Source organism: Manihot esculenta, chromosome 15 (genome assembly GCF_001659605.2).
Source record: "Manihot esculenta cultivar AM560-2 chromosome 15, M.esculenta_v8, whole genome shotgun sequence".
Classification (NCBI taxonomy): domain Eukaryota; kingdom Viridiplantae; phylum Streptophyta; class Magnoliopsida; order Malpighiales; family Euphorbiaceae; genus Manihot; species Manihot esculenta.
The window spans coordinates 8,604,479-8,632,462 of NC_035175.2; the positions used below are offsets into that span (position 1 = coordinate 8,604,479).

The 27,984-nt window shown below is 41.6% G+C and overlaps 2 protein-coding genes across 2 annotated transcripts; both read left to right on the forward strand.

The window, feature by feature from the left end:
* Positions 1–19,187: 19,187 nt before the first annotated feature.
* Positions 19,188–22,923, forward strand: LOC110601306 (protochlorophyllide-dependent translocon component 52, chloroplastic). The gene is made up of 7 exons (XM_021738397.2): positions 19,188–20,123; positions 20,445–20,632; positions 20,942–21,027; positions 21,125–21,309; positions 21,662–21,865; positions 22,312–22,499; positions 22,583–22,923. Exons 1-7 carry the CDS (start codon positions 19,593–19,595, stop codon positions 22,836–22,838), a joined length of 1,638 nt encoding a protein of 545 aa, XP_021594089.1. The 5' UTR covers positions 19,188–19,592; the 3' UTR covers positions 22,839–22,923.
* Positions 22,924–23,703: 780 nt separating this feature from the next.
* Positions 23,704–27,937, forward strand: LOC110600807 (protochlorophyllide-dependent translocon component 52, chloroplastic). The gene is made up of 7 exons (XM_021737693.2): positions 23,704–24,325; positions 24,979–25,166; positions 26,452–26,541; positions 26,644–26,815; positions 26,924–27,121; positions 27,200–27,387; positions 27,476–27,937. The coding sequence occupies exons 1-7, from the start codon at positions 23,747–23,749 to the stop codon at positions 27,729–27,731; spliced, it is 1,671 nt and encodes a 556-aa protein (XP_021593385.1). The 5' UTR covers positions 23,704–23,746; the 3' UTR covers positions 27,732–27,937.
* The last annotated feature ends 47 nt before the right edge of the window (positions 27,938–27,984 follow it).

Here is a 27,984-nt window from a genome sequence, read left to right on the forward strand (position 1 = left end):
AAGAATTAGAAATTTCTGTGGACCAACCAGTGCGAAGAGAGTTTTGAAGAGCTTAAGAAGAGGTTGACTTCAGCACCAGTTTTAGCTCTGCCATCTAGTGATGAGGACTTTACAGTCTTTTGTGATGCGTCCCGTGTGGGACTGGGTTGTGTACTGATGCAGAATGAGAGGGTGATTGCTTATGCTTCTAGGCAGCTGAAGAAGCATGAGTTGAATTACCCCACACATGACCTTAAGATGGCAGCAGTTGTAACGACCCCAAAATGGACCGTCACCGGCGCTAGGATTCAGGTCGGCTTAAGGCCGCCAGAACCCGTAGCAAGCCTGCTATACTCTCTGTGTACCTGTAACCTCATACATGATCATACATTTTCTGTGTTCTGAACCAAGGCTTAACCTGTGCATGCACTATCTCTGTACTCTGTACTCATGTACTCTGTACTCTGTATCCCTGACTAGAGCTTGCTCTAGATGGGTTAACTCATACCTGTTAAGCCTGGTTTTCACATACAGGAAAACATATATACATATACAGATCATGTACAAAACATACATCACTAGGTCAAGCACATTTCGAACTCTATACACAACTATTACATCTCTTTAATCTTACATGTCCACTCTAAGTTATTACAAATCTCTTTACTCTTCCTGTCCTTTGCTGAACTGTCCCTGTACAATGTACACTGAACCTGCAAAACTGGGGTTAAGGGAGTGGGATGAGCTCTATAGCCCAGTGAGGAGAATAGTAAAACTTCTCAGTAAAATATGGTCTCATGGAATGCACCATAGCACAGACAAGCCACATCAAGAGTAAACCTGTCACCACATAGTCCCAGTAACTCTGTGCCAGGGCGTAGAATCGAGCACCTGGTCTTCCTGTCATATATGTATATGTGTATATAACACCTCTGTACTTACCATTGCCAGGGCGTAGTCAAAGGCTCCTGGACTTTACTATATACCTGCCAGGGCGTAGTCAAAGGCTCCTGGACTTCTCTATACCTGCCAGGGCATAGTCAAAGGCTCCTGGACTTCCTGTCTGAGACTAATGGATCATTCAGCATTTACCCACATCAACAAATAACGATGCAATGCAACATAGTCGTGGATACTAATGCATTTAACCTATGGCATAAGCATGATGCATGAGATATGCTAAAACATTCCATTTCTTAATTAAAAGTCTTAAGTTTAGTTCCACTCACCTCTGGCTATCTGGACTGACTGACTCTGCAGGCTCTGAAACTCTGGAGCAGTACTCACTGCTGCTCTCTCTGGTTCCTCTGGTCTGTACCTATACAGATGGACTCAAATGAGGGACCAAACAAGCTTATGAATAACTCTCTTAAACTCCCCAAGAATCCCCTTAAACTCACTCAACTATCCATGCAAAGCATGCAAAAGAAAGCTGGACAGGACACTTTCGGCGGCAGGTTCGGCAGCCGAAAGTCCTCTCCAGAGACGAAACTCAAGCACCTTTGGCGGCCGAATTTCAGGCTTCGGCAGCCGAACCCTTTCGGGGGCAAGTTTCGGGGGCCAAAAGGCACTCCAGAGACGAAAGTCTCGACCCTTCGGCGGCACCTTCGGCGGCCGAATCCCCCAAACAGAGCTGAACATGCAAAACTCGCGGGGGCAAGCTGTGGCAGCCTAAGCCACCATGCAAGAGGTTCGGCGGCCGAATGAACCTTCGGCTGCCAAACCTGAGTTCCTCCAGAACTCAGCCTCGACGGCAAACAAGCTCCTCCATCCCTTCAAGCTCTCAAAACATACATACCTCAACTCCTCAACACACATATACTCATGTATATGTACAAAGGGGTTCAAAACTACCTAAAAACCCCAACAACCACATCACACAAAACACATAATCATGCTTACAAGCTAAACCATCAAATACACCCTTTGTCACCTAAGCATGCATCTCTACCCAAACCTTCATAAAACTGCTGTACAACAGTAAAACATGTTCAAGATCTTCACTTACCTCCTGTAGTCAAGAAGAGGAACGATCTGAACAAGAAAATGAATCAACTCTCTTCACACGCATAAACTCTCAAACCTAAGCTTTTTGCTTCAAACTCTCAAAACTTTTGACACCAAACAAAACAACACACTTGCAGGAGCTATACCATATAGGAGACGTGGCCAAGCTTCTGGACAGGGTGTGGAGCCAACACCTGTCCAACATGCTGACTCAGGAATGCTCATTAGTTGGCTGAGCAACTCAGCTTCGGCTGCCGAATCGCATGCAAAACCATGCAACATTCGGGGGTCGAATCTGAACTGCGGAAGCCGAACATTGGGCACTTTCGGCGGCCGAACTTACCTTCGGCGGCCGAACTTGGCAAATGTCTCCATAGCCTTTTCTCGTCTAACCTCAAACCAATTCAACTCAAAACCTTAAAATTCAGCATAACACTGGAGTAAAACATAAATCCTACCCGTCTAGAGGCTTCCGACATCCCGAAGTCTACCGGAAAGTAGAATTCCGATGCCGGTCTCCAGCCGGGTATTACAGCAGTAATCTTTGCACTCAAGATGTGGAGGCACTACCTCTATGGGGTAAAATGTGAGATCTTTACAGATCATAAGAGCCTGCAGTACAACCTGAGTCAAAGAGATTTAAATTTGAGACAGAGGAGATGGGTAGAGTTGCTGAGTGACTATGATTGCAAAATTCAGTATCATCCGGGTAAGGCGAATGTTGTAGCAGACGCCCTAAGCCGGAAGTCACTAGGCAGTCTATCCCACATCACGGCAGAGAGGAGACCAGTGGTGAAGGAGTTTTACAAGCTCATTGATGAAGGTCTACAGATGGAGTTGTCTGGTACAGGTGCTTTAGTGGCCCAGATGAGAGTGACACCCGTGTTTCTGGAGCAGGTGGCTCAGAAACAGCAAGAGGACCCAGAGTTGGTAAAGATTGCCAGGACTGTTCAGTCAGGCAAAGACAGCGAGTTCAGATTTGACAGTAAGGGGATCCTCCGCTATGGGAGTCGATTATGTGTACCAGATGACATAGGGCTAAAAGGAGACATTATGAGAGAGCCTCATAATGCAAGATACAGCGTTCACCCCAGAGCCACCAAGATGTATCAAGATTTGAAGAAGGTTTATTGGTGGCCAACGATGAAGAAAGAAGTGGCACAGTTTGTGTCCGCCTGCGAAGTATGTCAGAGGGTGAAGCTGGAACATCAGAAGCCGGCTGGAATGCTTAACCCGCTACCTATTCCAGAGTGGAAATGGGAGAATATAGCTATGGACTTCGTAGTGGGGTTACCGGCGGTGTCCAACAGAGTGGACTCCATATGGGTGATTGTGGACAGACTCACCAAATCTGCTCACTTCATTCCTGTAATACCCGGCTAGACTCCGGTATCGGAATTCCTACCGTCCGGTGGAATCTCGGATGTCGGAAGCCTCTAGTAGGGTAGAATCATGTTTTCATAAAATGTTTTAAGGTATTTCATGGTTTTAAGTATGAAATTAAATGAGTTTTACATGAAAAGTTTTTGGAGGAAAACCCAGGTTCGGCCGCCGAAAGTCAAGTTCGGCCGCCGAACATGGCATGCATGCGGAGGCACATTCGGCCCCCGAACGTGGCCTGGCCAGCCACCTATAAAAAGGTCCCTTAGGTCCGCACGGGCGAGCTTTTTCTCCCCCGTTGACGGCCAAGGTGAGTCTCCGCCACCCCTCCCTCGATCTTGAGTGTTTTCCTTAAATCTTCCATGATTTTCACGGGTTTTAACTTCTGTTTTGAAGATCTGTGAGTAAAGAGCAAGTTTTGGGTACTTGGAGGTTCAAAGAGCTCAATCTCTCCATCTCCAAGCTAGGGTCGCCTTTCCTCTCGTTTCTTCAAGAGGTAAGCTCGGATCCACCCTTGTTATGTGTTTTAAACAAGCATTAAGTTGTTTTATGGGTAGAGATGCATGTTTAGGCTTGTTGATGAGTTTGTGGGTTTTGATGTTTTGATGCAATGTATGTTGATTTTTGTGTGTTTGAAGTGTTGTAGTTGGGGTATATGCTAGTTTGAGACCCCTAGGTGTAATGTATGATATGTATGCATGTTTTAGAACTAGTTTATGCATGATTTGAGGTTTTGGGAGGCAAGAGGTTCATTTGAACCAAGTTTCTGCCCATTTGGGAGAAACCAGGTTCGGCAGCCGAAGGAACTTTCGGCCGCCGAACCCCCTTGTGGAGGCAGCATTCGGCTGCCGAAGCTTGCCCCCGAAAAGAGACTTTCGTCTCTGTCTGGGAGTTTCGGCCGCCGAAGGTGCCGCCGAACCTGCCTGACTTTCGGCTCTGGAGGGACTTTCGGCCGCCGAACCTGCCGCCGAAAGTGCCCTGTCCAGCCATTTCTTACATGTTTTTATGTAGTTGTTTTATGATGTTTTAGGGGGTTTTTGGGGAGTATATTAGAGTTATGTTTATGTATGTTTGGTCCCTCATTGGAGTCCACCTGTGTAGGTTCGGACCCGAGGAACCGAGGACCCCAGCAGTGAGCCAGCTGCTACAGAGTTTGTCGGAGCTAGCCAGAGGTGAGTGGAATAAACTTTAAGATTTAAAATAAATGAATTATGAATTTTGAGCATGATCCATGCATCATGAATACCATGAGATATAGTAGGTTGTTTGCATTAGTATTCACGAATATGTTGCATTGCATTTATGATGTTGATGTGGATTGGTTATTGGATGATCCTTTAGTCCTCATATGATACGATGATGTTACGGCATGATATGGTATGGAAGTCCAGGTTGTACCCATTCTACGTCCCTGGCACGATGTAAGAGAAAGTCCAGGTTATACCCATTCTACGTCCCTGGCACATTGGTATGTTATGATATGTTATGTAAGGGAAAGACCGGTTGTACCCATTCTACGTCCCGGCACAGTTGGACTATGTAGAGGACTATAGGTGACAATACCATCCGAGATGTGATTTGTTGTGATGTGTTGCATTTCATGAAAGCATGAAATTTTAATATATGATTTCACTATTCTGCTCACTGGGCTTTGTAGCTCACCCCTCTCCCCTAACCCCAGCTTTAACCCCTACCCTACCTACATGCCTTATCCACCTTTCTATCCACCTTACACACAGTACCCAGCTTATCCACCCTCACCTTTCTATCCAAACCCGGCAAACCCCACCTCGGGAAATGCTGCACCTCCACCTCCACCACCTACAGAGCCAGCAGCCCCAGTTACTCAACCTCCTAGACCTAGCTCAGCTGATGGGAGCAAGGTAAAGATGACAGATTACCTCAAGCTGGATGCTCCCAAATACAAGTCAGGGGATGACCCCTTTGAGTATCTGAGAGTAGTGAAGACAATAACTGATGAGCTAGGGGCAAGTGACAGCAGGGCCATTCAGATGGCAGGGTTCACTTTAAAGTGCAAGAAGGCACGGGAATGGTTCAAGTGTTATGTGGACCCGAGACTAGACGGTATGACATGGGAAGAATTTGCGAATGAGTTCGCTGGATGGGCTTTTCCAGACAGTTCCAGAGAACTGAAGATGATTGAGTTTGAGCAACTGAGGCAGTCAGAGCACATGGGTGTAGAGGAGTTCACGGATAAATTCTTGGAGCTATTGCCTTTTTCAGGGCAAGCTCTAGATACAGATACGAAGAAAGCCAAGAGGTATGTTATGAAGCTGCATTCCAGGTACTCCTCGTTGATTCAGTCAGCTGAGAGAGAAAGTTTCCACACTGTGGTGGATATGGCTCGAAGAATGGAAGCAAGTGCTATAGTTGAGGGGTCAGTGAAGCAGTCAGTGACCCAGTCTTCAGGGGTTAAGACCCCAGGCAGAGGAGGACCAGGTTTCTCTTCTCAGAGCTCAGGTAAGAAGAGGTGGGATAACACCACCAGGAAGCCGAAGAAGAATAAATTTTGGAACAAGTTGAAATCCGGTCTGGGATTTGGCGGTGGCTCGAGCTCAGGCTCAGATGGTACAGAATGCCAGAGATGTGGAAGACCGCACAGGGGAGTGTGTCGAGCTGGGACTAATACATGTTTCAGATGTGGACAGGAGGGACACATAGCTCGGGAGTGTCCTAGAGCGCCTTTTATGGGCCAGCCCCAGCAGACAGCTTCTGGTAGTGTGGCACAGCCAGCAGTTCCAGCCACAACTCAGGGCAGTGGCAGAGGTAGAGGGAGAGGGGCAGCCTCTTCTTCTGGTTCTCGAGGTGAAGGTCCATCAGCTCCAGCCAGGATCTTCACCATGACTCAGCAGGAGGCTAACACATCCAACACCGTGGTGTCAGGTAATCTCGTCATTAGGTGTTCTGATGTGTATGCATTAATGGACCCGGGTGCATCTCATTCATTTATTGCTCCGAGAGCCGTTGAGAGGTTGGGTCTGATAGTCTCTGGGTTAGAGTGTCCCCTATGGGTCAGTGGACCCAAGTGTGACCCGTCAGTGGCAGTGTCAGTCTGCCAGTACAGTCCAGTTTTTGTTGAGGGAAGATGCCTCTCCGCCGACCTTGTGGTTCTAGATTTGACAGACTTTGACGTCATTCTAGGGATGGATTGGCTATCTACCCATGGTGCTACCTTGGACTGCAGGGACAAGGTAGTCAGGTTCAGAGATCAGAACGGGTCAGAGGTCGTCTTCAGAGGAGACAAAAGGGGCACACCTAGAGGTCTGATATCAGCTCTTCAGGCTCGTAGGTTGCTTAGGAAGGGATGTCAGGGGTACTTAGCTCATGTGAGAGAGCTAGACAGTCAGGTCAGGGAGTCGGCCTCGGTGCCAGTTGTCAGAGAGTTTCAGGATGTTTTTCCAGACGAGCTTCCAGGATTACCACCTGCTAGGGAGATAGAGTTCGAGATAGAGTTGGTGCCTGGAACTAGACCGATCTCTATCCCTCCCTACAGGATGGCCCCAGCCGAGTTAAATGAGTTGAAAGAGCAGTTGCAAGAGCTGGTAGAAAAGGGTTTCATCCGACAGAGTACCTCACCTTGGGGTGCTCCGGTCTTGTTTGTGAGGAAGAAGGATGGATCCCTTAGACTTTGTATCGACTACAGGCAGTTGAACAAAGTCACTACCAAGAATAAGTACCCATTGCCAAGGATCGATGATCTATTCGACCAGCTAGCTGGAGCGGGTTGTTTCTCCAAAATAGATCTGAGATCGGGGTACCATCAGCTGAGGATCAGAGAAGAAGATGTGCCAAAGACAGCCTTTAGGACTAGATATGGGCATTTTGAGTTCCTTGTAATGCCGTTCGGGTTAACCAACGCCCCTGCAGCATTCATGGACCTCATGAACAGAGTGTTTAGCCAGTACCTAGATCACTTCGTCATTGTCTTTATAGATGATATCTTAGTGTATTCCAGGAATGCAGAGGAGCATGCCCATCATCTGCGGTTGGTCTTGCAGACCTTGAGGGAACATGGCTTGTATGCCAAGTTCTCTAAATGTGAGTTCTGGCTGAGGAGCATTTCGTTCTTGGGGCATGTAGTGTCAGAGAATGGGATTGAGGTGGACCCCAAGAAGACAGAAACGGTGGCTAACTGGCCTAGACCCACTTCAGTGACAGAGATTAGAAGTTTCTTGGGTTTGGCAGGTTACTACAGGAGGTTCGTTCAGGACTTCTCGAAAATAGCAGCTCCTCTGACCAGACTAACCAGGAAGAATCAGAAGTTTCTGTGGACCGACCAGTGCGAAGAGAGTTTTGAAGAGCTTAAGAAGAGGTTGACTTCAGCACCAGTTTTAGCTCTGCCATCTAGTGATGAGGACTTTACAGTCTTTTGTGATGCGTCCCGTGTGGGACTGGGTTGTGTACTGATGCAGAATGAGAGGGTGATCGCTTATGCTTCTAGGCAGCTGAAGAAGCACGAGTTGAATTACCCCACACATGACCTAGAGATGGCAGCAGTAATCTTTGCACTCAAGATGTGGAGGCACTACCTCTATGGGGTTAAATGTGAGATCTTCACGGATCATAAGAGCCTACAGTACATCTTGAGTCAAAGAGATTTGAATTTGAGACAGAGGAGATGGGTGGAGCTCCTGAGTGACTATGATTGCAAGATTCAGTATCATCCGGGTAAGGCGAATGTCGTGGCAGACGCCCTAAGCCGGAAGTCACTAGGCAGTTTATCCCACATATCGGCAGAGAGGAGGCCAGTGGTGAAGGAGTTTTACAAGCTCATTGAGGAAGGTCTACAGATGGAGTTATCTGGTACAGGTGCCTTGGTGGCTCAGATGAGAGTGGCACCCGTGTTTCTGGAGCAGGTGGCTCAGAAACAGCATGAGGACCCAGAGTTAGTAAAGATTGCCAGGACTGTTCAGTCAGGCAAAGACAGCGAGTTCAGATTTGACAGTAAGGGGATCCTCCGCTATGGGAGTCGATTATGTGTACCAGATGACATAGGGCTAAAAGGAGACATTATGAGAGAGGCTCATAATGCAAGATACAGCGTTCACCCCGGAGCCACCAAGATGTATCAAGATCTGAAGAAGGTTTATTGGTGGCCAGCGATGAAGAAAGAAGTGGCACAGTTTGTGTCCGCCTGCGAAGTATGTCAGAGGGTGAAGCTGGAACATCAGAAGCCGGCTGGAATGCTTAACCCGCTACCTATTCCAGAGTGGAAATGGGAGAATATAGCTATGGACTTCGTAGTGGGGTTACCGGCGGCGTCCAACAGAGTGGACTCCATATGGGTGATTGTGGACAGACTCACAAAATCTGCTCACTTTATTCCTGTCAGGAGTGGCTACTCTGTGGACAAGTTGGCGCAAGTATATGTGGATGAGATCGTCAGGCTGCATGGGGTTCCTGTTTCGATAGTGTCTGATAGAGGGCCCCAGTTCACCTCCAGATTTTGGCGGAGTCTGCAGAATGCCATGGGTACTAGGTTGGATTTCAGTACTGCCTTCCACCCCCAGACGGACAGTCCGAAAGGACCATCCAGACTATCGAGGATATGCTCAGAATGTGTGTGCTGGACTTTGGCGGTTCTTGGAGGCAGCATCTACCTTTGGTGGAGTTTGCCTACAACAACAACCATCATGCTAGTATCGGGATGGCTCCATATGAAGCTTTGTACGGAAGGAAGTGCAGATCACCTGTTTGCTGGGAGGAAGTTGGAGAAAAGGCCTTGGAAGGGCCTGAGCTAGTAGAGATCACCAGCAGGGTGGTACCCATAATCAGAGAGAGAATCAAGACTGCTGTAAGCAGACAGAAGAGTTATGCAGACATCTGCAGAAGACAGTTAGAGTTTCAGGAGGGGGATCTGGTATTGCTCAAGGTGTCTCCAATGAAAGGAGTGGTTCGCTTTGGGAAGAAAGGTAAACTAGCCCCACGATACATCGGACCCTTTGAAATCTTGCAAAAGATTGGGAATGTGTCGTACAAGCTGGATTTACCTGCTTCAATGGAAAGAATCCATCCGGTTTTCCATGTTTCAATGTTGAGAAAGTTTATGTCAGATCCGAGCAAGGTTCTTAGTGAGCCTGATGTGGAGGTCCAAGAGGATCTCACCTATGTTGAACAGCCAGTACGGATCCTAGACACCCAGATCAGAAAGTTAAGAAATAAGGAAATCCCGATGGTGAAAGTCCTGTGGAACCACCACAATTTGGAGGAATGCACTTGGGAGACACGGGAGTCTATGCTTCAGCAGTACCCTCATCTCTTTTAAGGTTAGATCTCTTTGTGTTGATGTGCTATGTATGTATGTTGTGTTTTATGCCATGCTATGTGTGCTAGTTGAGGGACATTCGGGGACGAATGTTCTTAAGGGGGGGAGAATGTAATACCCGGCTAGACTCCGGTATCGGAATTCCTACCGTCCGGTGGAATCTCGGATGTCGGAAGCCTCTAGTAGGGTAGAATCATGTTTTCATAAAATGTTTTAAGGTATTTCATGGTTTTAAGTATGAAATTAAATGAGTTTTACATGAAAAGTTTTTGGAGGAAAACCCAGGTTCGGCCGCCGAAAGTCAAGTTCGGCCGCCGAACATGGCATGCATGCGGAGGCACATTCGGCCCCCGAACGTGGCCTGGCCAGCCACCTATAAAAGGGTCCCTTAGGTCCGCACGGGCGAGCTTTTTCTCCCCCGTTGACGGCCAAGGTGAGTCTCCGCCACCCCTCCCTCGATCTTGAGTGTTTTCCTTAAATCTTCCATGATTTTCACGGGTTTTAACTTCTGTTTTGAAGATCTGTGAGTAAAGAGCAAGTTTTGGGTACTTGGAGGTTCAAAGAGCTCAATCTCTCCATCTCCAAGCTAGGGTCGCCTTTCCTCTCGTTTCTTCAAGAGGTAAGCTCGGATCCACCCTTGTTATGTGTTTTAAACAAGCATTAAGTTGTTTTATGGGTAGAGATGCATGTTTAGGCTTGTTGATGAGTTTGTGGGTTTTGATGTTTTGATGCAATGTATGTTGATTTTTGTGTGTTTGAAGTGTTGTAGTTGGGGTATATGCTAGTTTGAGACCCCTAGGTGTAATGTATGATATGTATGCATGTTTTAGAACTAGTTTATGCATGATTTGAGGTTTTGGGAGGCAAGAGGTTCATTTGAACCAAGTTTCTGCCCATTTGGGAGAAACCAGGTTCGGCAGCCGAAGGAACTTTCGGCCGCCGAACCCCCTTGTGGAGGCAGCATTCGGCTGCCGAAGCTTGCCCCCGAAAAGAGACTTTCGTCTCTGTCTGGGAGTTTCGGCCGCCGAAGGTGCCGCCGAACCTGCCTGACTTTCGGCTCTGGAGGGACTTTCGGCCGCCGAACCTGCCGCCGAAAGTGCCCTGTCCAGCCATTTCTTACATGTTTTTATGTAGTTGTTTTATGATGTTTTAGGGGGTTTTTGGGGAGTATATTAGAGTTATGTTTATGTATGTTTGGTCCCTCATTGGAGTCCACCTGTGTAGGTTCGGACCCGAGGAACCGAGGACCCCAGCAGTGAGCCAGCTGCTACAGAGTTTGTCGGAGCTAGCCAGAGGTGAGTGGAATAAACTTTAAGATTTAAAATAAATGAATTATGAATTTTGAGCATGATCCATGCATCATGAATACCATGAGATATAGTAGGTTGTTTGCATTAGTATTCACGAATATGTTGCATTGCATTTATGATGTTGATGTGGATTGGTTATTGGATGATCCTTTAGTCCTCATATGATACGATGATGTTACGGCATGATATGGTATGGAAGTCCAGGTTGTACCCATTCTACGTCCCTGGCACGATGTAAGAGAAAGTCCAGGTTATACCCATTCTACGTCCCTGGCACATTGGTATGTTATGATATGTTATGTAAGGGAAAGACCGGTTGTACCCATTCTACGTCCCGGCACAGTTGGACTATGTAGAGGACTATAGGTGACAATACCATCCGAGATGTGATTTGTTGTGATGTGTTGCATTTCATGAAAGCATGAAATTTTAATATATGATTTCACTATTCTGCTCACTGGGCTTTGTAGCTCACCCCTCTCCCCTAACCCCAGATGTGCAGGTACAGGGTAGACCAGGAGGTTAGCCAGAGTTTTGAAGCATGTTTTTGTAATAGTTAGATTGTGGACATGACAATTGTACTATGATATAATGTAAGAGGTTACAGTTATGTTATGTATAATGATATTGAGGATTAGAAGTTGTGCTTGACCCTATAGATGTTGTAATCCCTTTTGTCATATACATGATCTTAATGTCTATTGATGTTTATGCCTAACCAACTCAACTTTTGATGTATCGCCCATTGGGGCATTGATGAGATCCCACTGAGGGGTCAAGTTTATGATTATGTTTTAGTGCATGCACAGGTTGAGTTTGGTGTATGAGAAATGAATGAGAGAAAAGTTTAAATTTTTATACATGTTGTTGATCATGTATGGGATTATACAGGTTTACAGGTTATATGTCAGGCTTGCTACGGGTCCCGGTGGCCTTAAGCCGATCTGGATCCTAGCGCCGGTAGCGGTCCGATTTTCGGGTCGTTACAATTCCTGTCAGGAGTGGCTACTCTGTGGACAAGTTGGCGCAGGTAGATGTGGATGAGATCGTCAGGCTGCATGGGGTTCCTGTTTCGATAGTGTCAGATAGAGGGCCCCAGTTCACCTCCAGGTTTTGGCGGAGTCTGCAGAATGCCATGGGTACTAGGTTGGATTTCAGTACTGCCTTCCACCCCCAGACGGACGGACAGTCAGAGAGGACCATCTAGACCATAGAGGATATGCTAAGAATGTGTGTGCTGGACTTTGGCGGTTCTTGGAGGCAGCATCTACCTTTGGTGGAGTTTGCTTACAATAACAGCCATCATGCTAGCATCGGGATGGCTCCATATGAAGCTTTATATGGGAGGAAGTGCAGGTCACCTGTTTGCTGGGAGGAAGTTGGAGAAAAGGCCTTGGCAGGGCCTGAGCTAGTAGAGATCACCAGCAGGGTGGTACCCATAATCAGAGAAAGAATCAAGACTGCTGCAAGCAGACAGAAGAGTTATGCAGACATCCGCAGACGGCAGGTAGAGTTTCAGGAGGGGGATCTGGTATTGCTCAAGGTGTCTCCAATGAAAGGAGTGGTTCGCTTTGGGAAGAAAGGTAAACTAGCCCCACAATACATCGGACCCTTTGAAGTCTTGCAAAAGATTGGGAATGTGTCGTACAAGCTGGATTTACCTGCTTCAATGGCAAGAATCCATCCGGTTTTCCATGTTTCAATGTTGAGGAAATTTGTGTCAGATCCGGGCAAGGTTCTTAGCGAGCCTGATGTGGAGATCCAAGAGGATCTCACCTATGTTGAGCAGCCAGTGCGGATCATAGACACCCAGATCAGAAAGCTGAGAAACAAGGAAATCCCGATGGTGAAAGTCCTTTGGAACCACCACAATATGGAAGAGTGCACTTGGGAGACACGGGAGTCCATGCTCCAGCAATACCCTTATCTTTTCTAAGGTTAGTTCTTGTATGTTTCATGTGTGTTATGTGGATGATTATGTGTATGCCATGCTATGTGCTAGTTGAGGAACATTCGGGGACGAATGTTCTTAAGGGGGGGGAGGAATGTAATACCCGGCTAGACTCCGGTACCGGAATTCCTACCGTCCGGTGGAATCTCGGATGTCGGAGACCTCTAGAAGGGTAAAAACATGTTTTTATAAAATGTTTTCATGTATTTTAATGTTTTAAGTGTGAAAATTAAATGAGTTTTTGCATGAAAAGTCTTTGGAGGAAAACCCAGGTTTGGCCGCCGAAAGTCAAGTTCGGCCGCCGAACATGCATGCGTTTTGGAGGCACGTTAGGCCCCCGAAAGCATGAGTGAGGGAAGTCCAGGTTCGGCCGCCGAAACCTAAGTTCGGCCGCCGAACATGGCATGCATGCGGAGGCACTTTCGGCCCCCGAACGTGGCCTGGCCAGCCACTATAAAAGGGTCCCTTAGCCGAAAACGGGCGAGCTTTTCCCCATTTTCGGCCAAGGTGAGCTTTTCCGCCGTTCCTCACCATCCTTGAGTTCTTTCCTTTAAATCTTTCAAGATTTTCACAAGCTTTTACATTGTTTTGAAGATTTTCAAGTTTAAAGCAAGTTTTGGAGCTTTGAGGTCCAAGAACTCAAAATCTCCCACCTCCGAGTTTAGGACGTCTCTCTCTCGATCTTCAAGAGGTAAGAGCCGATCTTAAGCTCATTTTATGTTTAAAGTAAGTTTTATGCAAGATCTATGGGGTAGAATGCATGTTTAGCTCTAGTTAGGTTTTTGAGTTAATGGTATGTTTTGAGCAATGTGGCTTGGTTTGTGTGTTGTAGTTGGGGTTTTAAGTTAGTTTGAGGCCCCTAGGAACCAATGTATGTATATTTGCATGATTTGAATGAGTTATATGCATGTTGGAAGAGTTGGGAGGCAAATGTGCCTAAAGGAGCCAAGTTTCTGCCCTTTGGCAGAAACCAGGTTCGGCAGCCAAAGGCACTTTCGGCCGCCGAACATGGCTGGGGAGGCAGGCCTTTCGGCTGCCGAAGTTGCCCCCGAAAAGAGACTTTCGTCTCTGTCTGGGACTTTCGGCCGCCGAAGGTGCCGCCGAACCTGCCTGAGTTTTGACTCTGGAGGGACTTTCGGCCGCCGAAGGTGCCGCCGAACTTGCCCTATTCTGCCTTCCTTTGCATGTTTTTGCATGATTGTTTTGAGGTGTTTTAGGGGATTTTTGGGGGATGTTTTAGAGTTATGTTCATGTATGTTTGGTCCCTCATTCGAGTCCACCTGTGTAGGTTCGGACCCGAGGAACCGAGGACCCCAGCAGTGAGTCAGTCACTTCAGAGTCAGTAGAGCTTCAGCCAGAGGTGAGTGGAATAACTCTTATACTTTTCAATAAATAAATCAATTTTAGCATGATTCATGCATCATGAATGCCATGTGATGAACTAGGTTGTTTGCATTAGAAATCACGAATATGTTGCATTGCATTTATGATGTTGATGTGGATTGGTTATTGGATGACCCTTTAGTCCTCATATGGTATGATGATGTTACGGCATGATATGGTATGGAAGTCCAGGTTGTACCCATTCTATGTCCCTGGCACTATGTAAGAGAAAGTCCAGGTTGTATCCATTCTACATCCCTGGCACATTGGAATGTATGATATATTATGTTAAGAGAAAGACCGGTTGTACCCATTCTACGTCCCGGCACCTTGGAATGTAGAAGACTATTGGTGACAATACCATCCGAGATGTGATTTGTTGTGATGTGTTGCATTACATGATGGCATGAGATTTAAATGTTTTCTTTTATTCTGCTCACTGGGCTTTGTAGCTCACCCCTCTCCCCTAACCCCAGATGTGCAGGTACAGGGTAGACCAGGAGGTTAGCCAGAGTTTTGAAGTATGTTTATGTAATAGTTAGATGGTGGACATGACAATTGTACTATGATGTAATGTAAGAGATTACAGCATGTTATGTAATGATGATATTAAGGTTAGAAGTGTGCTTGACCATAGTCTGTTGTAATCCCTTTTTGTTATATACATGATCTCAATGTCTATTGATGTTTATATTTGACCAACTCAACTTCTGATGTATTGCCCATTGGGGCAAATGTTGAGATCTCACAGAGGGATAAATGTTTAAGTTATGCTATGTTTAGTGCATGCACAGGTTGAGTTTGGTGTATGAGGAAAAGAAAAGTTTTAAATTTTTATGTATGATTGTTGATCATGTATGGGATTAAACAGGTTGACAGGTTTCATGTCAGGCTTACTACGGGTCTCGGCGGCCTTAAGCCGATCTGGATCCTAGCGCCGGTAGCGGTCTGATTTTCGGGTCGTTACAAGGCCACTCCTGGTCTTTCCCTTATACATAACATAACATAACATACATAATCCATGGTGCCGGGGCCGTAGTGCAGGCCACGTCCGGTCTTTCCCTTACATATTGCCAGGGGCGTAGTGCAGGCCACATCTGGACTTCCATATCATATCATCATGTCATAACATATGAGGGCTAATGGATCATTCAACATTCATCCACATCAACAACATATTATGCAATGCAACATATTCGTGATTTCTAATGCAAACAACCTAAAATATCACATGGCATCCGTGATGCATGAACATGCTCAAAACTGATTTATTTATTTAAAAGCACAAGAGTTATTCCACTCACCTCTGGCTAGCTCTGACACTGACTGAAGCAGCTGACTCACTGCTGAGGTCCTCGGTTCCTCGGGTCCGAACCTACACAGGTGGACTCAAATGAGGGACCAAACAACTAGAACATAACTCTAAAAACATCTCCCAAAACCCCTTAAAACATCTCAAAACATCCATGCAAGAACATGCAAAGGAAGGCTGGACAGGGCACTTTCGGCGGCAGGTTCGGCGGCCGAAAGTCCCTCCAGAGCCGAAAGTCAGGCAGGTTCGGCGGCACCTTCGGCGGCCGAAACTCCCAGACAGAGACGAAACTCATGCATGTTCGGCGGCACTTTCGGTGGCCGAAACTCCCAAACAGAGGCGAAAGTCCTCTTTCGGAGGCAAGCTTCGGCAGCCGAAGGCTGCTTCCACAAGAGGGTTCGGCGGCCGAAAGTCCCTTCGGCTGCCGAACCTGGTTTCTCCCGAAGGGCAGAAACTTGGTTCAAACATGCACAACCGCCTCAAATTCATACCATCATGCATTTAGCTCAACCAAAACATGCACACAAGCTCCTAGGGGTCTCAAACTAACTTAAACCCCAACTACAACACACATACACAAGCATTTACAAGCCACATTGTCCATAAACTCAAAAATCATCAAAACTCACTAAAAACCTACACATGCATTTCTACCCCATAGATCTTGCATAAAACTTATTTAAAACATAAAATGAGCTTAAGATCGGCTCTTACCTCTTGAAGATCGAGAGAGAGACGACCTAAAACTCGAAGGTGGGAGAGATTAGATTCTTGAACCTCCAAGCTCCAAAACTTTGCTCAAAAGCTCAAATCTTCAAAACAAAGTTAAAACAAATGAAAAACTTGAAAGATTTAGAGGAAAAACATCAAAGATCGGTGAGGGACGGCGAAGAGCTCACCTTGGCCGAAAATGGGGAAAAAGCTCGCCCGTTTCCGGCTAAGGGACCCTTTTATAGTGGCTGGCCAGGCCACGTTCGGGGGCCGAATGTGCCTCCGCATGCATGCCATGTTCGGCGGCTGAACTTGAGGTTCGGTGGCCGAACCTGGACTTCCCTCACTTATGCCTTCGGGGGCCTAAAGCACACCCGCAACGCATGCATGTTCGGCGGCCGAACTTGAGGTTGAGCGGCCGAACCTGTGTTTTCCTCCAAAATTGTTTTCATGCAAAAACTCATTTCCTTTTTACTTAAAATCATCAAAAACATTAAAACATTTCATGAAAACATGGTTTTACTCTTCTAGAGGTCTCCGACCTCCGAAATTCCATCGGACGGTAGGAATTCTGATACCGGAGTCTAGCCGGGTATTACACTACACTAACCGGGGAAGCGAAGGCCCGGTTGATAGAGTTGTTAAAAGACTGAGTGGCCACTTGTGCTTGGTCTCCAAAAGATGTAACAGGTGTAGACCCGGCTCTCATCACCCACAAGTTATCCATTGATAAGATCGTCAAATCAGTCCAAGAAAAGACAAGGAAGTTCACACCAGAGAGGCAACAGGTGATCAAAGAAGAAGTTGGTAAACTTTTAAGTGCATAACTAATAAAAAAAGTCGAGTATCCCACATGGCTAGCCAATGCGGTCCTAGTCAAGAAGGCTAACGGAAAGTGAAGGATGTGTGTTGACTTCACTGACTTAAATAAAGTATGTCCGAAAGATCACTATCCGTTACCGTCCATTGACAGATTAATGGATTCGACATTAGAGCATACGATGGTCGCCTTCCTTGATGCCATTTTAAGATACCACCAAATCATGATAAATACCGTGAATGTAGAAAAGACCACATTCATAACAGATGAAGGAGTGTACTGTTACAAAATAATGCCTTTCGGTCTGAAAAACGCATGGGCGACTTGGTGTCAGGAATCTTCAAAAAAATGGTGAGATCAACTGTCGTCAAGAATCGCTCTTTCTTGATAAGCCAAGTCTTGGCACATGGTTACCATTACTAGATACATTCCCACTTCGCCTGTGATTGCGGGATCACCAACTCATTAACCGGTAATATTCATTATCAAGTAGCCAGTCACATCATCAATGAAATATCAGAAAATACTATATTTATCTCTATTTTCTTGCAGCATAAAAGGAAAATATCACAAAAATAAAAATATGTTATTCTCTAACACTGAAGTCCTAAACAATTCATTGTGTTCTCTCTGTTTATTACGATACTAATTTGAGTGTCGGAGTTAGGGCTGTGCAATCGGTCGGTTCGAAACCGAACCGAACCGAACCGAAAAAACCAAAATTTGAATTGTAAAAATATTAAAAACCGAAAAAATCGATTATAAAAATATAACCGAACCGAATCGAACTGATAAAAATCGGTTCGGTTCAGTTCGATTTGATTCAAACTGAAATCTATAATTTTTTTAATTTTCTGTTTTTAATTTCAGTAGAATAATTTAATAAATATTTCACATAAGTTTACCAATAAATATTGTCTGAATATGTAATGATAATACTTTAAAAATCCATAAAAATCTATATAAAATCAATATTTCACATAATAAAAGTATGTATAAAATCAATTATTCAGTTTTTCGGTTATTTAACACGTTTAAACCGAATCGAACTGAAAATCGAATAAACTGAAAAATACTAACCAAACCGAACTGAACCGAATATTTCAATTAATTGAACCATTAAACCGAAATCGATCAGTTCTGTTCGATTTTTCGATTCAAACTGATTTATACTCTCTCCTAATTGGAGTGACCGTTGTGAGCACCCACCACCGCCTCACATTTTCTTCCCTATAGATTATGGCTAATCTTAACAGTCTCGTATGATCTCGATCTAAACTCGGCTACATCAAATATAATATATATTAAAACTAAGATTAATCAAATAATTATGTATACAATATTTTTGATATTTGAAATTAAAAAATTAATATTAAAAATAACATAATATAATATTAAATTAAAACTTATTTGTCATTTAAAAAAAATTAAGAAATTTAATTAGCCAACAAAATTAATTTTTGTTATTTAAGTCTTATATAAAAATACATAGAAATGAGATTTTTTTTTATTTATTTTATTTATCCATTCCTCTTATAATTTGTATCTATTTTGTTTTTTTAGACATATTAATAGAGATATTTTTTATTAATTTTTTAATTATATCCATTTTAAAAATATTAAATATTAATAAATATTTTTAAAAATTTTAAAAAATTAAATTAAATATAGTTTTAATAATTAATTTATATATTATTATAATGTAAAAAAAGAAAGTGAATAATAATATTTTTATACAATTAAAAATAAATAAATAAATATATTTTTCAGTTATTTTTTCTTTTGAGTTATTTTCGGCAGCAGCTTGGAAAATATAATTTCCCTTTTTTGTTCTTATTTCACGTTTAACAGAGTTGGAGAAAAGCTGAATAGAGCTACATAATTAAGTTGTCAAAAATTTTTGGACGGATCAACTCAATTTATTCATCTATCATGTTTTTGTATAATTTTTTTTTTTAAAAATTTATATAATAAATTAATCTTATATTGAATAGGGGTATATAGCTGACTCTCAAAAAATTGTCCATAATTTATTTTGATCAGTCCCGTGTAGTGAGTTCGTTATAAGTCAATTTCTCATTTCTTTCTTTCCGCCAACTCTCTTCTTCCTCTGTATAAAGCTGACTGTAAACTCTTCCTGATTCAATGAGAAAAGCTACCATTCTCTGTTCATTTTTTCTAGAATTTTGTTTTCTTCCTAATTCAAGTTCAAATAAGATAAAATTAAAATTTCTTTTTCTTCTTTCCCCCATATCCCCAATCCATGGAAAATGAAAGCTAACTTTTTTTTTTATATCGTTTTCTCTCTCTCACTGTCTCAGCTGTCCGACTGTTTCTTGCGTTGAACAATTTAGAGTCTCTAGTTCAGTGAGTGGCCACTTCAGTAACAAGTCCTTTCTTACTCTCTTCCTTTTCTTTCCATCTCTCTAGCTTCAGCGCTAAAAGGACTAGCCATGGAAACGATTAGAAACTGCTCTATTCCATTATTTCACATCCCAACTTCACTAAACACAACCCAATTTACCAAAACCAAATTCTTGAATTTTCAGTTTAATAAGTTACCAACTTCATCTTTCTCAAGAATTCAGAAAAACGTATCAAACTTCAAGCTTTTCACCAATATATCATCTCCATCCTCCGTTTCAACCGAATCCTTTGAACCGCTTGAGCCAGAGTTTGAAGCTGCTACCAACGAAGAGAAGTTTGACTGGTATTCTCAGTGGTATCCAGTTATGCCAGTTTGTGATCTGGACAAAAGGGTGCCACATGCAAAGAAGGTCATGGGTCTTGATGTCGTGGTTTGGTGGGATAGGAATGAGAGTGCCTGGAAGGTATTTGATGATAAGTGTCCTCATAGATTGGCCCCATTATCCGAGGGAAGGATTGATCAGTGGGGGAGGTTGCAGTGTGTTTACCATGGTTGGTGCTTCAATGGCTCTGGAGACTGCAAGCTCATCCCTCAAGCACCTCCAGATGGTCCTCCTGTAAGAAATCCTTAACTATAGTTTTTGTCCATTTTTCTCGTGGCCTAAAACTACTTTTGTAGTGATTTCTTTTTTTTTTTTTTACTCCCCATAATAGCATCTGCATAGAGTCATTGTCAATTTGTGATGGTGCATACAATGTTATTTTTCAATTAAATTTTGCCCCTTAAATGATAACATAGATGAAGTAACCATGTAGACTGATTGTTTAGGGCATTGTTCTTTCTATTTCTTCTTGCAGCATTGGTTTATCATTATTTTATTATACATTCTCAGGAAATAAGTTCCATGCCAAATGGGATTTTAATTCAAATGATGCAGGTACACAAATTCAAGAAAGCATGTGTAGCAGTTTATCCGAGTACAGTGCATCATGATATTGTGTGGTTTTGGCCTAACACTGATCCTCAATACAAAGATGTTATTACGAAGAAAAAACCTCCCTCTATCCCACCGTTGGAAGATCCATCATTTACAAAGTTAATGGGAAGTAGAGATTTTCCTTATGGGTAAGTGAAGATATCATCTGGGCTTACGAACATCTCAATCTCTGCTCAAACAAATAATGTAGCAATCTATGTTTCTTCCTGTCATAGTAGATGTACTTCAGCCTATTTGCCACACGTAACACTGAAAAATTTAGCTTCGACATAATATTTGCTAGCGTTGATCTGATTTCTCATTTCAAGATGGGAATATTTCTCATCTGGATTATAGGCCTGAATTTGTTCCTTCTTTCTCCCTGTAAAAGAATTTATAACTACATCCAGGTAAAGTGATTTTTGCAGCAGTTCTATAAACTATATTTGCATTGTCAGGTATGATGTCTTGATTGAAAATCTTATGGATCCCGCTCATGTCGCCTATGCACATTATGGAATACTTTCAACAAGAAAACCCCAAGGTGGATAAAAACTTTTGGATAAGCCTTACCTTAAGTCATTCTACTCCAACCTTTTATGCTTGGTGTGTTTATGACTCAAACTAAAATTTCTTCACAGTGATGGTTGATAGAGAAGGAGGAAGACCCATTGATATCAGTGTTAAGCAACTAGACAAAGATGGTTACATTGGAAAGATGGATTGGGGCTGTAGTAAATTTATAGCACCATGTACATTTTATGTTTATGCTGGTCCTGTGGCAGATCAAGTTTATGGAACTGTATCTTCATCTCAATCCAAAAAGGTAAGCATTGTTTTGATGTGCATCATATATTAGAAACAGGGGATGATAGTGTTCCATTTCATTAGACAATGACAAAAACATGAAATTATTTAAAGTCCAATAACCTGCTAAATCAATAGACATCAGTTATTTTATGTATGAAAATACATGCAACAAGAGATGACCACTAACTAATTCCACAGAGAATGTATCTTTCTCTTTTGAATATTTGTAGCTGAGAAGAATCTGTAATATTATAGGTAATGTTTCTCTGTTATAATATAATTATTCAAATAGATTGTTACGTTTGTCTTTTAAAAGATAACTGGGCTTGCTTATATTTGCTTTCATGTCCTTATCTTTGTGGGTGCAGAATTTCTTTGATCAGCAACTGTCAACACATCAGACGATGGCTTTAATTTTTATTTGCATCCCAGTTTGTCCAGGCAATAGCAGATTGATATGGGCCTTTCCAAGGAACTTTGCAGTTTGGGCTGATAAAATCATTCCACGATGGATGTACCATGTTAAACAAAACCTGTTTCTGGATTCAGATCTGTATCTTGTTCATGTTCAGGTGATTCCAATATTCTTCTGTTAGGAGAGTATACATATGTTTTGCATCTTGTGACTTAATTGACTATTCGAAGTTTTCCTTGAAGCATTCTTACACGAAAAACTTGTAGATCAAAGTAAAAAGTCACAATAGAAAGCATTGTTTATCACCTGTACTTCTCCATCTTTTGGTAAATCCTGGATGAACATAAATTTGTATGTTCTTGCAACAATACAATAAGACATTCCACTATCTAGTGTGCATTCTTTATTGAATTATTCATCGGTCCACTAGAACTCTTTAACATATTTCTACTGCAAAGTTTCTTTCTTTCTTCCCCACGCTTTCTGTTCACATTAAAGTATTTAAGTTTTACTCTGGCAACTATAAACTAAGAAATTTCAGTTTTGGCATACCAAATTCTTTAGTCTGTACCATATCAAGTGACTCTTGAATTCTATTTGCAGGAGCGTAAGATCATGGATGTTGGCCCTGCCAATTGGCAAAAGGCTTGTTTTGTGCCGACCAAGTCAGATGCCCTTGTGGTTGGTTTCAGAAGATGGTTGAACAAGTATGCTGGTGGTCAAGTTGATTGGAGAGGGAAGTATAGTGGGGCTCTTCCACCAACTCCTCCTAGGGAACAGCTGATGGACAGGTGATGACTGATACAACTAGAGTCAAGCTTTATGTATAGTTGCATGAACTTGTTCTTATGTGTATTTGGTAATAAATATTCAGGTACTGGTCCCATGTAGTAAACTGTCGCAGCTGCAATTCTGCACATAAAGGTCTGAGTGCTTTTGAGGTCATTCTGCATGTAATTTCCCTAGTTTCAATCGGTATTGTTGCTGCAGCCAAACAAGGTGCCATCTCAGCAGCTGCTAGATCTACAGTGGTTGCACTGGCAGTAGTATGCTTTGCAGCTTCAAGATGGTTGAGTCACTACATTTACAAAACCTTCCATTACCATGACTATAATCATGCCCTTCACTGAAAAATTTACTTTTCACTGTGCATTAAAATTTAAAAGACTAGACACATCTATTATCTATATATATGCATTACAGATTTGGGAACAATTCCAATGAAATAAATTATTATGTAATGCAGCCAATACGACCTGCTGTTCTTTCAGGCCAAATGATAGTGCAGCAGTAGAGCCTGCCGCATTTTAGTTTTGTACGCTGGAAAAGTAAAAGAATAAACTTTTCCACCTGCCGAAGACATACCGTGTCATGCAGACAATATGAAATGAACTTGTGAGACACAATTTTTTTTTTCTAGCTGCAGGTTTCGTTGATCATAATGGAACTAATGAATAAATGCACCAAGTGGAGAAATAAGAGCATGCTTAAATGCACCAAAAATTGGATACAAAAGTACTAATCATTATCAGAATTCTAAGCAACTAATGATATTCTTTGTGCAGAGTGTGAAAAAGATATTGATATATCAGGTTGTATAATCGGAGATATGACAGCCAAATAAAGAAAACGTTAAAATCAAAATTATAAAAAATAATAAAAATAAAACTTCGATGCACATATCAACACCTGACTAATTTATAACTGGAAGGAATTAATCATTTTATCAAGTAGCAAAATTTTACACCACTATCACAAGTCCAAGCAACTAGTTATCAAATATCCAAATCTTCTAAACCACTAGAGTGAATGCTAGCTTGGACTTTGAAAATTTATCATGAAAATTAAAACCCAATAAAAAAATTATCGAAGATCTTTGAAAATTGAGGTTATTGTGGAAAAATAAGATAGTTGAAGGTTAAGAAAAGAGAAAAGTGCAACTGTTCCTGGCCAAAATAATTATTAATTGATTGCCCCAAGCTGGAGTTCGTTTGTTCAGTTTCTGACCACAAGAAAGGTAGACAGTTTATCCATTCAAATGGATAAATGCAAAAATGAAATGCCATTTTCAGTTCTCACATCCACAAGAAAGAAAATGGAAGCTCTGAAAGGTTCCTTTATGTCTTCACTCAAAATCCCATCAACACCAGCCAGACTCCACAAAACCCAATTCTTAAATTTCCAGTTTTGTTCAATACCCACTTCATTTCTCAAATCAATTCAAAGGGACACATCAAGATCCAAGCTCTTCACCACCTTATCGTCATCTCCGGTTTCAACAGAACCCATAGACCCGACAGATTCTCTGCCTGAAACTGATACACAAGAAGAGAAATTTGATTGGTTTTCTCAGTGGTATCCAGTTATGCCAGTGTGTGATCTAGACAAGAGAGTGCCACATGCAAAAAGAGTGATAGGTTTCGATGTGGTTGTGTGGTGGGATAGGAATGAGAGTTCATGGAAAGTGTTTGATGATGCTTGTCCTCATAGATTGGCACCATTATCTGAAGGAAGGATTGATCAGTGGGGGAGATTGCAATGTGTGTACCATGGTTGGTGTTTCAATGGCTCCGGAGACTGCAAATTTATTCCTCAGGCACCCCCAGATGGCCCTCCGGTATTTTACCTTAATTTTTCCCTTTTTTTTGTTTTTCATTATCTTCATTGCTGATCTGCTGGTGTTTTCTGAAATTTTATTTCAATTGTTGTCCCAACATAGTTGAACTATATGTTTGCTTTGTTCCATTGCTTCCACTGGAGTTCTTCTTTAGATTTTTCTTGTGTTACTTTAAATTAATACAAGGTTCCATTTCAACAGATGATAATTTGAAATGAAGAATTTAAAATTAATATTAATTTTTCACTTGTGTTATAATATCCAAATGAAAGTTTTTATTATTTTCTTATGTATCATTTGAAATTAACTTGTTGAATTGAGAGCAGAATTCAATTCAGTTCTTATTTAGAATTTACTTGTGGCACTGGTGGTGCTTAATTAAACATGCAAAATCTCTCAAGTCCAGCATTTCCATCCATTTTCTAGTGAAATTCTCTGCTAACTCTCCCTAATGGATGCTGCTGCTTCATATTTACTTCTTCTACTCCAAGACTTTGAAGTGCTTTTTGTAAGGTCCATTTGAGCATGCAACGCAGGATTTAATTCTTGACTTGAAGAAAGGAGTACAAAAAAAAAGAGCAGAACAAAAAAACTGTTTAGTATTCTTATTAGCAGAAGGAGATCTGTAACCAATCTTCCATGTCATTATCCAGGTCCATACATTCAAGAAAGCATGTGTTGCTGCTTATCCAAGTACCGTGCAGAATGGCATATTGTGGTTTTGGCCAAACACCAATCCTGAATACAAAGATATTCTTTCCAAGAAAAAACCACCATATTTTCCAGAACTTGATGATCCATCATACGTCAAACCTATGGCAAATAGAGAGTTTCCTTTCGGGTATGTAAGATACGACATGTCACTTCTGATATTATCATTGTTTTTTAACAGAGATTGGAACTGATTTCTATATTTCTGTTCGCATAATATTCCCTCAATCCCACAAAAATAAGCTTGTTCATCTGTCCTAAATTATAGATTACTTTTCTTTTTTGAGATAGTTATTTATTTATTAGCTTCCTAAAATATATCTCTATTTAATATACATAGAAAAAGTAAATTTTATGAGTTCCAATGATAATTTAGTAATGTAGTAATATGAGCGGAGGGTATTATTAAGGAAGATAATATAAAATTTCTTACTTTATCTATATTAACTACATGGAGGGAGTCTATAATTGAAAAATTCAGGGCAATTTTTTAATGGGAGATTTACATTTTAGTCTCTGAGTATTACCATTATTAATAAGTCAGTCCCTGCATTTTCAGAAACCTATTAAAACGTCCTTAACTTTTCTCTCTGTCAACGAAATAGTCATTCTGTCATTTTTTCCATTAAAAATAGATAAAAGATGAGAGAAAAAATTTTTAAAATCCAATTTTGCCCTCAAATAAAATCCTTTATTTAGTCCTTGGATATTGCTATTATTAACAAGTTAGTCCCTATATTTTCAAAGATATATTAAAACGTCATTATCTTTTCTTTCCGTCAACGAAATAGTCCCTTGTCCTCCTCCTCCTCAAAAAAGAAGAAAAAAAGAAGAAGATGATGATGATGATGATGAAGGAGAAGAAGAAGAAAAAGAAGAAGAAAGAGAAGAAGAAGATGATGATGATGAAGAAGAAGAAGAAAAACCTCCTCCTTCTCCTTAAAGAAGAAGAACAAATAGAAAAATGGAAAAAGAATCAAAGAAGAAGAAGAAGAAGAAGAGGAGGAAGAATCAATGAAGAAGAAGAAAAAGGAGGAGGAGGAAAAGAAGGGGGTGATTTGGTCTTTTGCTATATTTTTAACGGCAGAAATAGACGGAATGACTATTTTATTGACGGAGAGAAAAGATAATGACGTTTTAATAGGTTTTTGAAAATGTAGGGACTGATTTGTTAATAATGGCAATATCCATAGACTAAATTGTAAATCTCTCTTTTTTAATTGCATTAGTTTTATGGTTGCCAGCTATTATCTGCAAAAAAAAAAAAAAGGATAATTTCTTGTATTATCTTTCACATAGTATTTCCACAAATGTACTACAAAAGATTACTACTTCAAGGACACATGGAAATTCTCCTATATTTCTATCAATCTCTACCCAATTCAGTCTGAAAAAAACTGAATTGTCATTTTCAGGTATGAAATCTTGATTGAAAATCTAGTGGACCCTTCTCATGTCCCTTATGCACATTTTAAACTGCTGCCAAATCCACAATCCAAGAACAGATAAGAACTTTTAAATTAGTTCTATCCTTTTAGCATTTTATTCCATTCTCCAGTGTTATATGCAAGAGTTTATTTTATATGACTAACACTAAATTCTTTCACAGATAAGCTTGATAGAGAGGGAGGAGCACCAATTGATATCAGCATTGAAAAGTTAGACAAAAATGGTTTCCAAGCGACTCGAAATGGAGGGAATAGCAAATTCATGGCACCGTGTACATATTATTCTGCTGTTAGTCCTCCAACTTCAGTGTCATCATCTGGAAACAGCAAAGTAAAGCATTCTTTCAACTCGCTTTTTTTTGCGATTTTAAAATATGCTACTTCTTATCTATTTGTCTATGCATTTGCTTTTTACTTCAAATCCTGTTGGTTTGTTCAGGAGCCATCATCAAATGTTCCACAACGAAAAGTGCTTCTTATTTTCTACTGCATTCCAGTTAGTCCAGGTAAAAGCAGGTTGATATTTACATTCCCAAGAAATTTTGGAGTTTGGATCGACAAAATCATTCCGAGATGGGTGTTTCATCTGGGACAAAATCTGGTTCTAGATTCAGATTTGTATCTTCTTCACATAGAGGTAATAGCATGGCTACTCAAATGACTGATGAAATATGAAGTTCTCTTTTAATCAAGTTGGCTAGCTTGCTTTCCGTAGGAACATAAGATAATGGAAGTTGGGCCATCCAATTGGCAAAAGGCTTGTTTTGTGCCAACAAAATCAGATGCTCAAGTGGTTGCTTTCAGAAAATGGTTAAAGAAATACTCAGATTGTCAAATTAACTGGGGAGAAAAATTCAGTGGTGGACTTCCCCCAACTCCTCCAAAAGAGCAGCTAATGGACAGGTAATTGCTCAATGCATAGCAATGTTTGATTTAAATACAGGGAGCAAGGATCATGAACATTCGAAGTTCTTGCAATCTGGTTTTTCAGGTATTGGTCACACGTGGTGAACTGCAGCAGTTGCCGCGTCGCGTACAAAGGTCTGAATGCACTTGAGGTTGTTCTGCAGGTGATGGCCATTGTTTCGATTGGAATTGTTGCAGCAACCAAGCAGAATGTGTTGTCTGCAGTTACTAGAACTGCACTTGTCTTGATGGCAGTGCTATGCTTTGCAGCTTCAAGATGGCTGGCTCACTTCATTTACAAGAATTTTCATTTTCATGACTACAACCATGCCCTTCTCTGAAACCATTGTTTCACACACTGCTCAACAAGTATTATACACATCAAATTTGATCAAAGTTGAAATGAAATTTATGAAATGCCCATGTCAAAAATTTCTTTCAATCATTCGTCCAATTGTATTTATTAATTAACTTACCAAATTCTATTTTTCTCTATATGTCATTTTCAAACTCTTACATCCAATTTAGATATTTTCTTTGAATTTAACCTCATTTATTTGTGGTTAATTTTCTTTAATTACATATGTGATCTTA

What these genes read in the sequence shown, in the direction of transcription:
- LOC110601306 (XM_021738397.2), top strand. Translation starts at nt 19,593, where the DNA reads ATGGAAACGATTAGAAACTGCTCTATTCCATTATTTCACATCCCAACT. An exon ending in CTTCATCTCAATCCAAAAAG is followed by an intron (nt 21,310 to 21,661) that starts GTAAGCATTGTT and finishes TTGTGGGTGCAG; the next exon opens with AATTTCTTTGATCAGCAACT. An exon ending in TGTATCTTGTTCATGTTCAG is followed by an intron (nt 21,866 to 22,311) that starts GTGATTCCAATA and finishes TTCTATTTGCAG; the next exon opens with GAGCGTAAGATCATGGATGT.
- LOC110600807 (XM_021737693.2), top strand. Translation starts at nt 23,747, where the DNA reads ATGGATAAATGCAAAAATGAAATGCCATTTTCAGTTCTCACATCCACA. An exon ending in CACCCCCAGATGGCCCTCCG is followed by an intron (nt 24,326 to 24,978) that starts GTATTTTACCTT and finishes GTCATTATCCAG; the next exon opens with GTCCATACATTCAAGAAAGC. An exon ending in AATCCACAATCCAAGAACAG is followed by an intron (nt 26,542 to 26,643) that starts ATAAGAACTTTT and finishes AAATTCTTTCAC; the next exon opens with AGATAAGCTTGATAGAGAGG.